Source organism: Malaya genurostris, chromosome 1, assembly GCF_030247185.1.
Source record: "Malaya genurostris strain Urasoe2022 chromosome 1, Malgen_1.1, whole genome shotgun sequence".
Taxonomy (NCBI): domain Eukaryota; kingdom Metazoa; phylum Arthropoda; class Insecta; order Diptera; family Culicidae; genus Malaya; species Malaya genurostris.
In genome coordinates, this window is record NC_080570.1 from 134,558,672 (window position 1) to 134,573,798 (window position 15,127).

The 15,127-nt window shown below is 39.1% G+C and overlaps 1 protein-coding gene across 9 annotated transcripts in view; it reads left to right on the forward strand.

Annotated features, from left to right (window-relative positions):
• LOC131425834 (netrin-B-like) overlaps nt 1–15,127 on the forward strand; it is a 212,708-nt gene that overhangs the window by 169,398 nt on the left and 28,183 nt on the right. For all 9 annotated transcript variants that reach the window (XM_058588043.1, XM_058588048.1, XM_058588045.1 and 6 more), the window contains exon 3: nt 7,301–7,489. In XM_058588043.1, the coding sequence (XP_058444026.1) occupies nt 7,301–7,489 (189 nt within the window). The remainder of the gene's footprint in view (nt 1–7,300; nt 7,490–15,127) is intronic.

Here is a 15,127-nt window from a genome sequence, read left to right on the forward strand (position 1 = left end):
TCATCAGCCGTTCTAATGGCTCTAATTGTTATCTAAAGAACTATTAAGATTACTTCTTGCAAATCGAAGGTAAAAACCATCAGTTTAGTGAAAATCCAAAATAATTTGATTTGCTTCGTGCACTTTTCGCTGTGCAAAAATCGTTCGTGAAAAATGTTCCGAACTGTGCTAAATAACATAGAGAATTCCACAATTTGGTCCTTCTAAAAGGCAGAAATGAATCCTGTACAACATCTTGATGGTTTCTTTCAATGAAATATGCAAATCCGAAATGAGATAATCGACCTCAAAAATTCTAGTAGTGAAAAGGTGGAAAGTTTCACAAGTCACTTTTATTCGTATTCACGACATCCAGTTAGGTCTCTGACAATACACACCCGTACTTTTTTTGTGCAATTTTACCAATTTATGACCGTCTACAAGTACGAATAGTTTTACAATATACTTTTTAGAAACTGGATTAATCAGAGCAAAACATTTACATCTCATGTTAATCTGATATCGGATTTCTGAAACGGAATTCGACGCTTTAAAATTTCTTTTGTCAGATTTCGTTGCAGATACTTTCGCAAGAAATTTAAATTCTTGCTTCAAATTTTCATTACTTTAGAACAAATCCGTCGAGCAGTTTTACATCTTTGAATTCAAAGAACACAAAGTTCGAAGAATAAGACCAGTCTTTTTGATTACATGTTTTAGTCGTAGATCTCTTTTTGACGTAGGACTTCACTACTTACTACGTCTTACTTCACTATGCTTACCTGGGTGCATTTTTAAAATTTTACAACCCGATAGTGTAACAAAAATACTCCAGATTTGTTTTCCTAATAACTTTTTCCCTGTTTGAGTATTTTCTCTAATTCTATCATGAATCGAATGGAAAAAGATGTAAGATTGTTGTTAATATCACGTTTATTATGTACTGGTTGTTTGCGCTGGAGAAGCAGAAATTCGGAAAGTGGACAATGATGGGGAACATTATACAAAATTAGCCATTCTAATTGCTCTAAATATTTTCTAAAGAACTATAAATATTACTTTTCTTGCAAATCGAAGGTGAAAATCATCAGTGTAGTGCAAATCTAGAATAATTTGATTAGCTTCGTGCATTTTGCGCTGTATGAAATTCGCACCAAACGAATGCAAATAAAGCCAGCATATGACATATCAATATCGTTAAAAATATCAACCTCTAAAAGCCCGAAATGAATCTAGCAATTACATCATTCAGCTGCTGGCCGTTTCCGAAAAATGAAAAAATGATAATCCGAAATGATGTAATGAATTTCAAAATTCTATACGTTGTTATTTTTGTAGCCGTTAGAATCGCTCTTTTGAACTATTGATCTTTATGTTCATTGTTCACTCCGTTCGCAGTGCGGCTTTCGCTTAAACAACTGCGAAAAAGTTATCAATGTATGAACGCAACAGAGAGAATGCATATACAAATCGACAGTTCTAAGGGTTGTGATATTGTTATAATCCGCGATTACGGTCAAATCATTTAGTTCCTAACCATTTTCAGTGTCTCTACATAGAATCAAACAAGGACTTAATTGGGGTCATCATATACATTAATTTGATTTTATAAAATCGATTTTCAATCAGAATAAGTGTCGTTACTAATCCATACGACGTCCAACTTCATGAGTGGTACGATTCGGTGCGGAATGTTAGCGCTGTAGGGAAGAGCATACAAGCATGCGGCAGATTTACTTTGTGCGCCGTTCACCGAACGAGCGGTAACCGATTTGTTCGGAATTTTGCTAGTGGAAATAATCGTCCACTGTGTTTACACAGATCTAATGAGATTTTACTTGAAATGGATAATTTATTAGTAAAGCAATGTACCAAAACAAATGTGAATTTTTAAACTGATTTACCCCTTGTCGACAGCAGTCTAACGTCAATGTCGCAGTTATGTCTAGTTTTTTATCTAACCTTAGGAATTAATTTTAACGTAAGTCCCACTTACAGTTTTTTAAAAACAGGCTAATTTTATCGTTTGAAAATCTTTATCTTTCATATAGTCACTGCAATTTTATTTATTTTTACACTTGATTGTCATTTTTTTTTGTACTGCATAACGTTCTTGTGAAAAACGGCGAGAGATTACACTCCGCACATCAGATCGGCTGGGACCACCATTTACCTGCTTGGCGGTTTGCGATTGAAAGAGGGCGCTGTCAGATGCCCCTTGTACTCGTTCGTGATCAATGATTGCTGCGCAAAATGTTGCGGAAGACACTGACATCCGCAGTTCGTGTAGTGTAGTCTTTCCTAGAGTGTTTGTATTATCAGAGTGACGATATCGCAACCATCATGTTGACAACAACTGAAAAAAATTAATCCGAAATGTCGGAAAGATACTACAGGGTTTTGCAAAATAGCCAGACACATTTTGTTCTCCGGTAACACTGGAACCAAACAAGGGAGGAAGATACAGATTACGGCATCAGAAAGTAGAAAAATGAGGGTTTATTTTCGTCTAGTAGTTTTCCATCATGGAGCACTGCGGTGTCGCTCACCACGTTTTCATTTATAATTCGTTTTTGAAAAATCAGTCGTAAGTTGAAACTTCTATTCGAACATGTAGTTAACATGCAAAATTATCGTTATTATGCTGAGCCGAATCCATTACAGGTTGTGGAGAAGCCTCTTCATTAATTTAAAATGTTTGCCTTTCTTTATAGAAAGGTATTAGAATTGCTGGGAAAACCGACTTTCAAACGGAGCCTCGGAGACGCATAGTGTTATATATTATTCGACTCAGTTCGACGAGATCGGAAAATGTATGTGTGTATGTGCATTTTTATACGCGCTTAATTTTCTCAGTGATGGCTGATCCGATTTGCACAAACTTATGCTCGTCTGATAGCTAATATGGTTCCGGAGATATGATGATATAAGTGACGTAACCGACAAAATACGTTGTTTTTTAGCGCTCTAATGTATATAAGGGTGTCAATCAAGGATAGCTTTTATCGTATCAAAGAACGCTCACTAGCAACTCTTCACACGATTGAATCAGTGCCATCAAAGATAGACGGATATCATCGCAGCAACCAAAATCTGGCATGGCTCACTTAACATAGAATAGACACCAGTGCGAGAGCGAATTTCTCTCGATGACATTTCTGAGAATCAAAGGTTAGCCCGCTGCTGTGGGGATCCTCTCTGAAGCAACAAACGGTCGCTTATTCTCGTTTCGCGATCCGATTCTATACAGGCAGTTGATAATTGCTATAGAATCATTTTACTATTGCCGCTTATTCTAACTATGCACATATAACCTTTGTATAAGTTGTGTCTATGAAAATGTCTGTGAATGCTCCACACAAGGGTTTTGAAATATTGAAACCTACTATTCATCAAGTTAAATCATCGATTCGATTTTCTGCGATAATTGTCAACTTGCGATTCTCTCTTGGGAAATTCCACACAACACCGATCATTATCAGGCTGTAAATTTTTTTAAGGGCCGTTAAATACTCAGAGTATGAAGTGGAGCGAAGAAATGTAGCAAAATTCTCTCACGGTTCATGCATTGAGAGACTCGAGTTCTTGTAGCATCTTCTACCGGATTGAAAATGTTGTAAACAATATAGATAGCAATATAGCAGCTTCTGTCAAATTTTCGGTAATCACCAACACTGGTGCCAATATTTTGGGATCACCTCTAATTTCGTGAAGCGCCATTGTTCAAAAGTAAAAGCACCTCGAAAAAAGTCCCCATGCTAAATCGGATATGGGTAAGGGGTGGTGCCCGGCGGTTAAAGTTTGAATATTTTCGATCTAAATTACCATAGGGGGGAGGGAGTACATGAGATTTCCTAAATTGAAAATTTGCTTTTTGGATGTCAAACATCTTAGAATTGCATGAAACGTCGAGAAAATTTTTGTTTTGAAAACAACAACTTTGAGTAATTTAGGGGTTATTTTGTGCTAGGGCACATAACCAATTTCACTATCTTTACGTTTCGTCTTAGACTCGTCAGTGCAGAGCAGTTCAAATTGAACTGCTTACTGCGAACATAACAGCTAAGCAGACGTAGAGTTATTGCTATTTGCAACACACTTGTAATAAGCACCGAAGTGCTAAGTCTCTTTCAACTTTGAGATTTTTCCCAGAAAGTCGATTTTTCGAAAAAAAAATTTTTTTCATGATGACGCTATATCTCGACGTTTAATGTTTTCGATTTCGGAAATTTGGTGTCAAAAATGAGCCCAAATTAGTGTCACAAATTATATAATAAAAAGATATAAAATATTTTTAGGAGATTGTTTTGAAGAAAGCGAAAGGCATTATCACTAGGTGGATTAAGAAAGGTTTTTAAACTCACTAATAGTTGTAACGTACGACTGATTCTTCAAAAACGAGCTATAAATAAAAATGCGATGAGCGGACACTCCGGTGCTCCATGATGAAATATTACTAGACAAAAATACATCTTCATTCTTCTACTTTCTGACGCCGTGTTCGGTTTCTCCCTCCCTTGTTTGGTTCCAGTGTTATCGGAGAACAAAATGTGTCAGGTTCCTTTGCGCAACCCTCTGTCGTTACTCTGATATTACAGACACTTAATTCTTTCTCACGTCTCAAAATTTTGGACTAGACACTGGACCATGGACAAGTTCAGACCCAGTAATCCAGAAATATAATCTCGTTCTGGACTGGGTCAAGTCATATAATAAGCCCAGGTTCAAGTGCTCTTTTGAATTCGAGGTAAATGCGCTCAACCGTCGAATATCTTGAACGATCCGCAGCGTCGATTTATTATACTTTGACAGAAAATTTGGCTCTCAAAAAGGTTTGTGCTCGATTTGTTCTGCACGCTTTGAAACAACACGAAATATTTTTCGTGTTGTTTCAAAGCGGGCAGAACAAATCAAGCACAAACCTTTTTGAGACCCAAATTTTCAAAGGTATTCCTCAGCATTCAACATTCATTAAAGAGGCCAAAAAGGACCCAAACTTTTTGTGTTCGATTGGGACGAAACATGGTGCTTTGAAACCAAGCGTCAAAGTGCGAAGTGGCAGTCTCGATGTTGGCTCTTTGTTCGATGCTCATTTTCCGACCGCCACTACAAATGTACTGTCACATTTAGCACAATATCTCAGCTTGTATACGTCCAAATGTCATGAAAATTTTATACGACAACACTGGAGGATACACAATTGACGGGAAAAAATTCAGACAGATGGCTACACTAGCAGCCGCGCTGTTCAAAAAGGCCTGGAATTATTACGATCAATGGACTTTGTTGAATTGTGGATTTTTTTTCCACGTTTCGTCACCGATTTTTTATTTAATAACAGTGTAAATGCCATGCGCATGATTTTTAGGAGTTATTGATTATCAATCAATTAAGACTATCCACATCACTAGATTTTGGTCACTTAGTTCCCAAATCAACAGCTGAAGTAATCCCATTGGGCTAGCGTTTTTCAACAGATTTGAATTTAATAAATCTGGCAACACTGCATATGAGAATTACCTGCTGCGTTGTGCACGAATCATAATCAATCACAGCATTTGCTTTTCGTTGTTGTTGTTGTTGTTGTTGCTAGTCCAATTCTACACCGACCCTAATGATACCTGGAGATCTAATGTCAAATGTCGGGGTGCGACGGATATGTTCCTAATTATTATCGATACCGAAGCCGAGGGTTGATGCGAGAAGCGTGCTGCCCCATGCGCTCAAGGTTCACTAAGAAAGTCTTCAAGTCAGACCTTTGAGTGATGAATGAACTAATGAGACTTGAACATTTAATTGACTTCTTTGATGCTTTGGGCTGCAGGTAAGGTCGCTCCACAACTTTTCAAAATCCTTGACTGTCGCAAGTTTCGTTTAAGCTAGTATAGAATATTGCGATGTCCAAACCGCTTGGGGGTTCCAAAATTTTGGATTCAAGCATATTAACCTAATATGTGTTTGTGAAGCTGCTAGAGGCTTTTGACACGAATTCGAACCATTTGTAAACAGGACCGTTCACAATAACCTTAAGCTACGTCCATTAAGCGCTAATTGCGTAATTTCAATTCGGAAAACCTTGGATAACACTTACTATAATATAAACGTTTTTTCTTTCCGCATTTTCAAGCATTCATATGCATCTTTCGAGCAGTTTACGTAGATAGCCTCCGTCTGCTGCTGCTGCTGCTGCAGTCTTTGGCAGCTTTCCGTAAACCTGCTCCGGTCCATAAAAAGCTCCGGTGCGACATCACAATCGGGGCCCAAACGTAGCAGAAGCAGAATTGCTGAAAGCCCTTTTTTGGACGGAACTACGGATCGTTTCGTGGCAGAGTGTCTCTCCTTAGATGTCAACTCGCATAATATCACCGTGTGCTGCAACGCGGCTGCGGTCGGGTTGGTGCGGCACGCTTCAAGGCACGTACTGCCCGCAGTGGAACCGAACACGGCAGGTAAAACGTGAAACTTTCGGGCAGAGTCACTGAGAAGAAGTACAAGAAAAAAAATCCTACCCCATCAACCGACAATATTGCAATAAATCGTGATCGGTTGGCCTGAATTGGAAGTCGAATTAATATCAATAAATTTTTACCTTATTTGTGAGCCTTCGGCGGCGGCGGTGGTGGCTGCCTTGCTGCGCCCGCGATCTAGACAAGGGCGTTCGCGGGTTGCCTCTGGGAATCGGACGACGACGCTTGACGACTGTAAAATGAATTATTCGCCTCTTCATCTCCGGGTCAATTATTCCCCGGATCTGGCCGGAATCTTGTTCATCTGAAACAAAGACACCAAAATCAAGCTATTGTTTGCAAAGTATTCTTTCTTGTTTGTGGTCCCGAAAAGAAAAAACAAAAACTCGAAGACCAACGACGACGTACGGATGGGAAAATTTCTCTTCAGGAAAAATTCTATCAATTCAAACCAGTTTCCTTTTTCGGGCACATTGCTGCTACCTTGCTTGGGTCATCCCACATCGTGTTTGTTGCCGCTGTTCAATCTTGATCGAGGTTTTTTTTACCGCATCCGATCGGAGTGGTTAGCTCGTCTCGTACACGATCACGACAAATTGCTGATATCTTTCTTCGGATGACCTTCGCCTGGAAGCGAAGAAGCGAGAAGCCGAACCTCTTCCCATGGGCAAGAGTTGCAATTTTATCACGTACAATTACCACGAAATCAATCACCCTTAGAAGGTCCTTCGCCGTTGGCTACATCTCCCCACCAGGCCCTTTTTGGGACTGCTAGCTGCCAAAGCAATAAATAAGCAATTAATTCCAAACATTCTTTTCTCTTTTCTCTCTCTCTCTCTCTGTCTATCAAACAGCATGCAACTGCAATGGCCATGCACGGAAGTGTCGCTTCAATCTGGAACTGTACAAACTGTCCGGACGGGTTTCCGGCGGGGTGTGCAGCGACTGCCGGCACGACACCACCGGGCGGCACTGCCACTACTGCCGCGAGGGTTTCTACAAGGATCCGACCAAGGCCATCACACACAAGAAGGCATGCAAGCGTAAGTAATTCTGTCGAGTTTTTTTTTTGGGGGGTGGAATTTTTGTTTTGGTTTCGGTAGAAACTTTCGTAGCGTGAAATAAACTTTCGAAGCACAGCGCGCGCAGACCAACCGAATGATTTCATTCGACAGTTGAAGTAGCGAAAACAGATAAATTTTCCCCAAAAACAAAAATATTGTTTCAAATGCTAACCATTTCTCGTCTCGGAGTCCAATCCAACATGACACTTTTTTTTCTCCCGTTAGATTTATCACGGAACCGTCACCTAATACAGTGGCCTGTGCCGTGTGGATCCGTGGCACAGTGATGCTTTCCTAGGTGAAAGTTGGTCAAAACCTTACACATATGGATAATTGTCTGTGTTCATCAATAATTTCTATTAATAATTTTAGATTATCCCATATAGTTCTATGAAAAATTCTTCAATTCAAATAGGGTTTTTTGGACAGTTTGTTTTTTGTCAAAACGTTGGTAGAACGAGGGGATTTTTTGACAACGCGATTCTCACTGAAACTGATTTTGCATGGCAAAAAATTAGTTGTGAAAAGTTCAGTAATGAACATTCTGCTCGATGATATTCAAGAAAAAAGTTTGCACATTGAATGATTTTCGAATCTCAACCCTTTGCAGAACACAAAAATGATCACAAGGCATGTTATGCTGCTGATTAAAAAAAATTAGTCATGCCGTTTAGCCTTTAGTGACGTACGCAGAAGTAACAGGAGCGCAGACTGCCACTATGCCAATTCAAATACTGCGCCTATTGTGTTTTCGAGACTTGCTGACAATGCTGCGCTCCTGTTACTTCTATGAATCAAATTCATGCTAAATGGCGTTTTATTGGATTTAATATAAATAGTGCAGTGTAATCAGCTAGCTGGAATTCAAACAGCCTTTCGTCGCTATAATCACTATTTGGAATGTGGCAAAAATATGTTCATATTAACCACCCTACGTGCATCGAAAATATTGCGGTCATTATTTCTCAGTTGCGAATTTACTCAGTGGAGAGTTTTTTATTGAGGAAAATATACACTAGGGTCTCTTTTTACGCGGTTTTTTTTATGCGGTTTCTTTTTACGCGAGTTAACGACCTTGCTACCCGGACTTGCACCCGACGACACCTCAGCAGTAACCAGGCAGCAGAGCACATTATGTGCTGACGCAGAACACGGTATACATTTCGGCATGTAGCTAATTGTTACGCGTATTTCCGTAGTTACGCGTTTTTTTTACGGGATTTTCGAAGTTACGCGGTTTTTTCACGCGGATTTTCGAACTACACGATTTATACGCGTTTTTTTTCACGCGGATTTCCGAAGTTATGCGGTTTTATTTACGCGGTTTTTTACGCGGATTTTCGAAGTTACGCGGCTTTTATACGCGTATTTCCGAAGTTACGCGGATTTTTTACGGGATTTTACGCTGTTTTTTCTACGCGGATTTTCGATCTACGCGGTTTTATACGCATTTTTTACGGTTTTTTACGCGTATTTCCGAAGTTATGCGGTTTTATTTACGCGGATTTTCGAAGTTACGCGGCTTTTTTATACGTAATTCCGAAGTTACGCGGTTTTATTTACGCGTTTTTTCAACGCGAATTTACGAAGTTACGCAGTTTTTTTTACGCGTATTTCTGAAGTTACGCGGATTTTCGAGGTTACGCGGTTTTTTCTATGAGGATTTTCGAAATACTCGGTTTTATACGCGTTTTTTTTTTCACGCGGATTTCCGAAGTTACGCGGTTTTATTCACGCTTTTTTTTTAACGCGAATTTCCGGAAACGCGGTTTTATTTGCGTGGATTTTTGAAGTTACGCGGTAATTTCCGAAGTTACGCGGTTTTATTTACGCGTTTTTTCAACGCGAATTTCCGAAGTTACGCGGTTTTTATACGCGTATTTCTGAAGTTACGCGAATTTTCGAGGTTACGCGGTTTTTTCTATGCGTAGTTTCGAACTACTCGGTTTTATACGCGTTTTTTTTCACGCGGATTTCCGAAGTTTCGCGGTTTTATTCACGCTTTTATTTTAACGCGAATTTCCGGAAACGCGGTTTTATTTGCGTGGATTTTTGAAGTTACGCGGCTTTTTTATACGTATTTCCGAAGTTACGCGGTTTTATTTACGCGTTTTTTCAACGCGAATTTCCGAAGTTACGCGATTTTTTTACGCCTATTTCCGAAGTTACGCGGATTTTCGAGGTTACGCGGTTTTTTCTATGCGGAGTTTCGAACTACGCGGTTTTATACGCGTTTTTTTTTCAAGCGGATTTCCGAAGTTACGCGGTTTTATTCACGCATCTTGGTAATTTTGTCAAATTCAAAAATATGTGGAAATTGAAATGGGGAAGTTTGAAAAAAATAGCCACTGCGAAGTAGAAGGTCAAAAGTTAATCGGAGAATGTTGGGTAAAGCGGTGAGTTTTAGGTAACTCTCGTATATCACTGCGCCATATACAATAGGAAATGTGAAGTTTTTTGAAAAAATGGCGTGATGTAATTTTAGACGTTGCAACACATTTGGATCACGCGTTACAGAGATAGAGAAAGCTAACCAAGATTCTAGGTTGTGTTAACCGTTTAGCTGGCTTGTTAAACACAAGTAAGTAATCGTATTATTGTTTTTCAAATGAACTATTTATAATGTTTTCATTTACTTTTTTCTTTCTAAACTCTTAATTCATTAACAACCCGACAGTAGCTTTCAAACAAACCACAGGTCGTTGAATTCGGTTCAACCATCTCCGATAACTTTTAATAAGTATGTTTTGTCAGTTACGTCACTTATACCATTTTATTTTCAGAACGGAAAGTGTCTACCTTATGATCTTCTTGCTTGATCAATCACTTGTTAGTAGCCTTCAAACGAATCTAATATTGCCAAAAGCGGTTCGCCCACCTTCAAAATATGAGCGTACATTTTTCGACTCGTCGATCTGAGTCGATTGCTGTATAACACTAGATGTCTTTGGAGTTCCATTCGATTGTCGAGTTATCGAGCAATTCTATATGCTTACCATGCTTCTGAGAATTTAGCATTGATATCAATATTTTGTAATGTGAATGCAACAAATCTGGTGCTGAGTGATATAAAATAAGTTCATCTCACTGTTAGGTGGCTCATGTATGTTTTGTGTTTCTCATAGAGAAAGGTTAGTTAATTAATGTGAAAAAAATATTTTGACTGGATGCCTGGAGGGTCGTGTACCATATACCATTCGACTCATATCGTCGAGATCACAAAATGTCGGTGTGTATGTGTGCATGTATATGTGTATCTATCGAAAATATGCGCTCGATTTTCTCGGAGAAGGCTCCATCGATTTTTCAAAAATTATACTTAAGTTTTTTTTCGGTTTTTTAACGATATCAAACTAACTAGAGATTATAAGAGGAGAAAGAATATGAAATCATAGAGCCATAGTACTCAAGGAAGAGCAAGGATGTGAAGAATAAAGTGCGGAAAAGTGAGACGTGACAAGGGTCATTTAAGTAAGCAGAAGGCTTCTCGTATCTAAACTTTTACCTTCTACCAGAGGAGTCGAACTTAGGCATCTTAGCGATACGAGTTATCCGAGTCTCTGATATGTCAGAAAGTAAAGGCAAAGGTCGTTTGCCATTTACTGTCCGAACCGGCAAAAGTAAAGTTACGAGAAGTTATCACATTCTGCCCACGACGGTTTCTCACACAATGTGTTTCATTGTGTTGATATTTTCTCATACAGTTAGTTATAACACCGGAATGGAAGATTTATCCGAAGCTATTGCTTGAGTGCCTGGAGTTGTAGCGTATGGCTATGCGTCCCAGCGTGCAAGCGGCGCACGGACAGCGCTCCATTCGTCGCTGTGTGTGATGGAATCCCATCAAATTTTTACTTTGTACTTTTTTATTTATGACTTCTGGTCAGTCAGTTTAGATACGAGAAGCCTTCTGCTTACTTAAATGACCCTTGTCACGTCTCACTTTTCCGCACTTTATTCTTCACATCCTTGCTCTTCCTTGAGTACTATGTCTCTATGATTTCATATTCTTTCTCCTCTTATAATCTCTAGTTAGTTTGATATCGTTAAAAAACCGAAAAAAAGTAAAAAATACTGACTGACCAGAAGTCATAAATAAAAAAGTAAAAAGAAAAAAAAAATTATACTTAAGTAATATGGTTTCGTGGTCCTATAGCCTGCCATTAAATTTTATCCGGATCGAGTCTCTAGTTAGGAAATAAGGGGGTAAAATAAGCAAAACAAAATTCAAAAAGTTGCACTCAATTTTCTTGTAGACCGCTTAACCAATTTTTGTGAACTATATTATTCAAATGAATGAACCTATAGTTCAAATGTAAAAATCTCACCTCCATCAATCTACCACCCCCAACCACCCGAATCCCCCACCAAACGATACAAACCCGACGAACGACCGCAACTAGGTTAAAATCGGGTATAAATGAAAGATATAAAAAAAACATAGTTCCATACCAACTTCATACCGATCGAGCTTCCGGTTCCAGAGCAACACGGTAAAATGTGCAAAATAAATTAAAACATATGCACTAGATGCTTTCCTCTCAACTCACCTTGGTTCGATTTTCAGCCCCATACATAGGGTCAAAAAAGTTTTCTGACCCTAAAAAGCGAATGACCCTAATGTTAAAACCTCTATAATCGGAACAAAAAACAAAAAATCTATTTTAACCCACCTAGTGGTGTAATGATGCCTTTTTCATAAAGGGTGATTTTTTAAGAGCTTGAGAACTTTTTTAAACAATAAAACGCATAAAATTTGCAAAATCTCATCGGTTCTTTATTTTAAACGTTAGATTGGTACATGACATTTACTTTTTGAAGATAATTTCATTTAAATGTTGACCGCGGCTGCGTCTTAGGTGGTCCATTCGGAAAGTCCAATTTTGGGCAACTTTTTCGAGCATTTCGGCCGGAATAGCCCGAATTTCTTCGGAAATGTTGTCTTCCAAAGCTGGAATAGTTACTGGCTTATTTCTGTAGACTTTAGACTTGACGTAGCCCCACAAAAAATAGTCTAAAGGCGTCAAATCGCATGATCTTGGTGGCCAACTTACCGGTCCATTTCTTGAGATGAATTGTTCTCCGAAGTTTTCCCTCAAAATGGCCATAGAATCGCGAGCTGTGTGGCATGTAGCGCCATCTTGTTGAAACCACATGTCAACCAAGTTCAGTTCTTCCATTTTTGGCAACAAAAAGTTTGTTAGCATCGAACGATAGCGATCGCCATTCACTGTAACGTTGCGTCCAACAGCATCTTTGAAAAAATACGGTCCAATGATTCCACCAGCGTACAAACCACACCAAACAGTGCATTTTTCGGGATGCATGGGCAGTTCTTGAACGGCTTCTGGTTGCTCTTCACTCCAAATGCGGCAATTTTGCTTATTTACGTAGCCATTCAACCAGAAATGAGCCTCATCGCTGAACAAAATTTGTCGATAAAAAAGCGGATTTTCTGCCAACTTTTCTAGGGCCCATTCACTGAAAATTCGACGTTGTGGCAGATGAAATTATCTTCAAAAAGTAAATGTCATGTACCAATCTAACGTTTAAAATAAAGAACCGATGAGATTTTGCAAATTTTATGCGTTTTATTGTTTAAAAAAGTTCTCAAGCTCTTAAAAAATCACCCTTTATTAATCATGCTATCATATATAATACTGTGGTATTCTTCCAAACAAATTTCTTCGATTCTTGAAAGAATATCCGTCTACTGGTGATGACTACTGATTGATGTTGAGTTGAAATTTTTTCTCGTTTTTTGTTTTGCCTCTTTAAGTGATGGTATAAAATTTTAAACACACTGCACCCAATAATTCCGGAACCGGAAGTTGGATCCAGATAAAATTCAGGAATTACGTATGGGACCACAGAATCTTTCATTTAAGTCGAAGGTTGCGAAAATCGGTCAAACTAACGCTGAGAAAAGTGCGTGAGATCCGTTTGGAAAAATATGACTACTATTTCCGGAGTCGGAAACCGGGAACCATGATAGCCGGAATCAATTTTATGGCCGTCTGCTGACTGATTTGATGACTATCAAATGGAGTAGTTTTGACGCCAGCTTAGAAAATTATTCAACCTTCTTTTTCGCCCATTTAGGTGATGTTATAAAATTTTTAACACACTTTACCTTATAGTTCCGAAACCTGAAGTCAGAGCCAGCTAAACTTCTGAAGTTTTGTATTAAATCATTTAAATCTAAGTTTGTAAAAATCGGTCCTACCAAATTTCATCTGGATACGACTTCCGGTTCCGAAATTACAGACTAATAGGTAAGCCTAAGTTTGTAGTGTTAAAAATATTACATATATCATGTTTCGTCTAGCAAACGAAAATAACTTAAAAGGCTAAGAAATTTGCAGAGTAAAATCATACAAAAGTTTTATTAAATAGATTACTTCTGAATAATTATAACCGTTTCCTATCTATTTGAAAGCAAACTCGCAGCACCCCAACCCAAATTTTTTTTTTCTAAATTTCGAACTAGGATTCTTGATTTTATGGGGGTTTTTATCGCCTTGGCATCACTGTGCCTGGGAGGGTGGTTCTGTGTGGTTACACGCATCGCCTACTTCGAAAGGGTGCAATGTGTGCAGCTTCAGTCTCATCGGTTCGTTGGATGGTTGGTTGGATACTTGGGTGGTAGGGAGGTATGTTGCTAGGTTGGTCGGTAGCAGCATGCCAGTATTCCACCACTCATCATCTGGAGTCAGGTTTCACATCACACAGCTTCATTCTCTGCTGCAGCGACTGCACGGGACCGTCAGGGTTCCGGAACTGACACGGCATCGGAGTTCAAAGTCAAGATCAGACACGCTGTTTGAACATGGCGGTGTGCTCCTGCCAGGGTCGAATCGCAATTGTAAGCACTTGGACTCGATACTTAACCCGCCAGCACTTGAGACCCATTTTCGAGTTTCATTCAACGGGAAACCAGCGAAGTGCTCCAATTATACGCAGCGGTTCGCGGCGTACATTCGTAATATTACTAGTGTAGAGAAATGCAAGCATCAGCTTTCAAGGAAACATGTTAACACTAATTACTCTAAAATCCTAACATACCAACACATAACTACCTGATTTAATATTTATATACGGTAAAATCTCTATTTGTAAAACCTTTTGACGCAGATGATTTATTTTTTGTAAAGTTTAAATATTCCAATGGAAGAGAAAAATTTCAAAGAGCGTCCCAAATCTGTATACTGACTCAGCAGTTTAGAATACTTTATCCCTGGCATGGCCTTGCATTACTTCACGAAACGTGCGATGTTTGCACTAACGCCTCGTTACTTTCGATTCGCTTCTCCGCTTCCGCATGTCAGCTTTTTTTGTGCCACCTGTGCGAGAGAAAACGTCCTCTGTTTGTCCTGCCGTATTGTATCCGTGCGCTATGACTTTTCGGAACGGTATAGATGTCACACGGAGCCGGCACAAAAAAAAATAACGGCAGGAGTAATCGAGCAAACCGTCTCTGAATGAGAAAGCAAAAAGTTACGCCGGTTATGCTAGCTTACCGGTGAAAATTGCTTGCAACAAAGTAACGCAAGCATGCAATCTTTTCGAGGGGGTTCTAAAGTAGGGCTTTCTATTAATAGATTTGAGAGGTGTCAA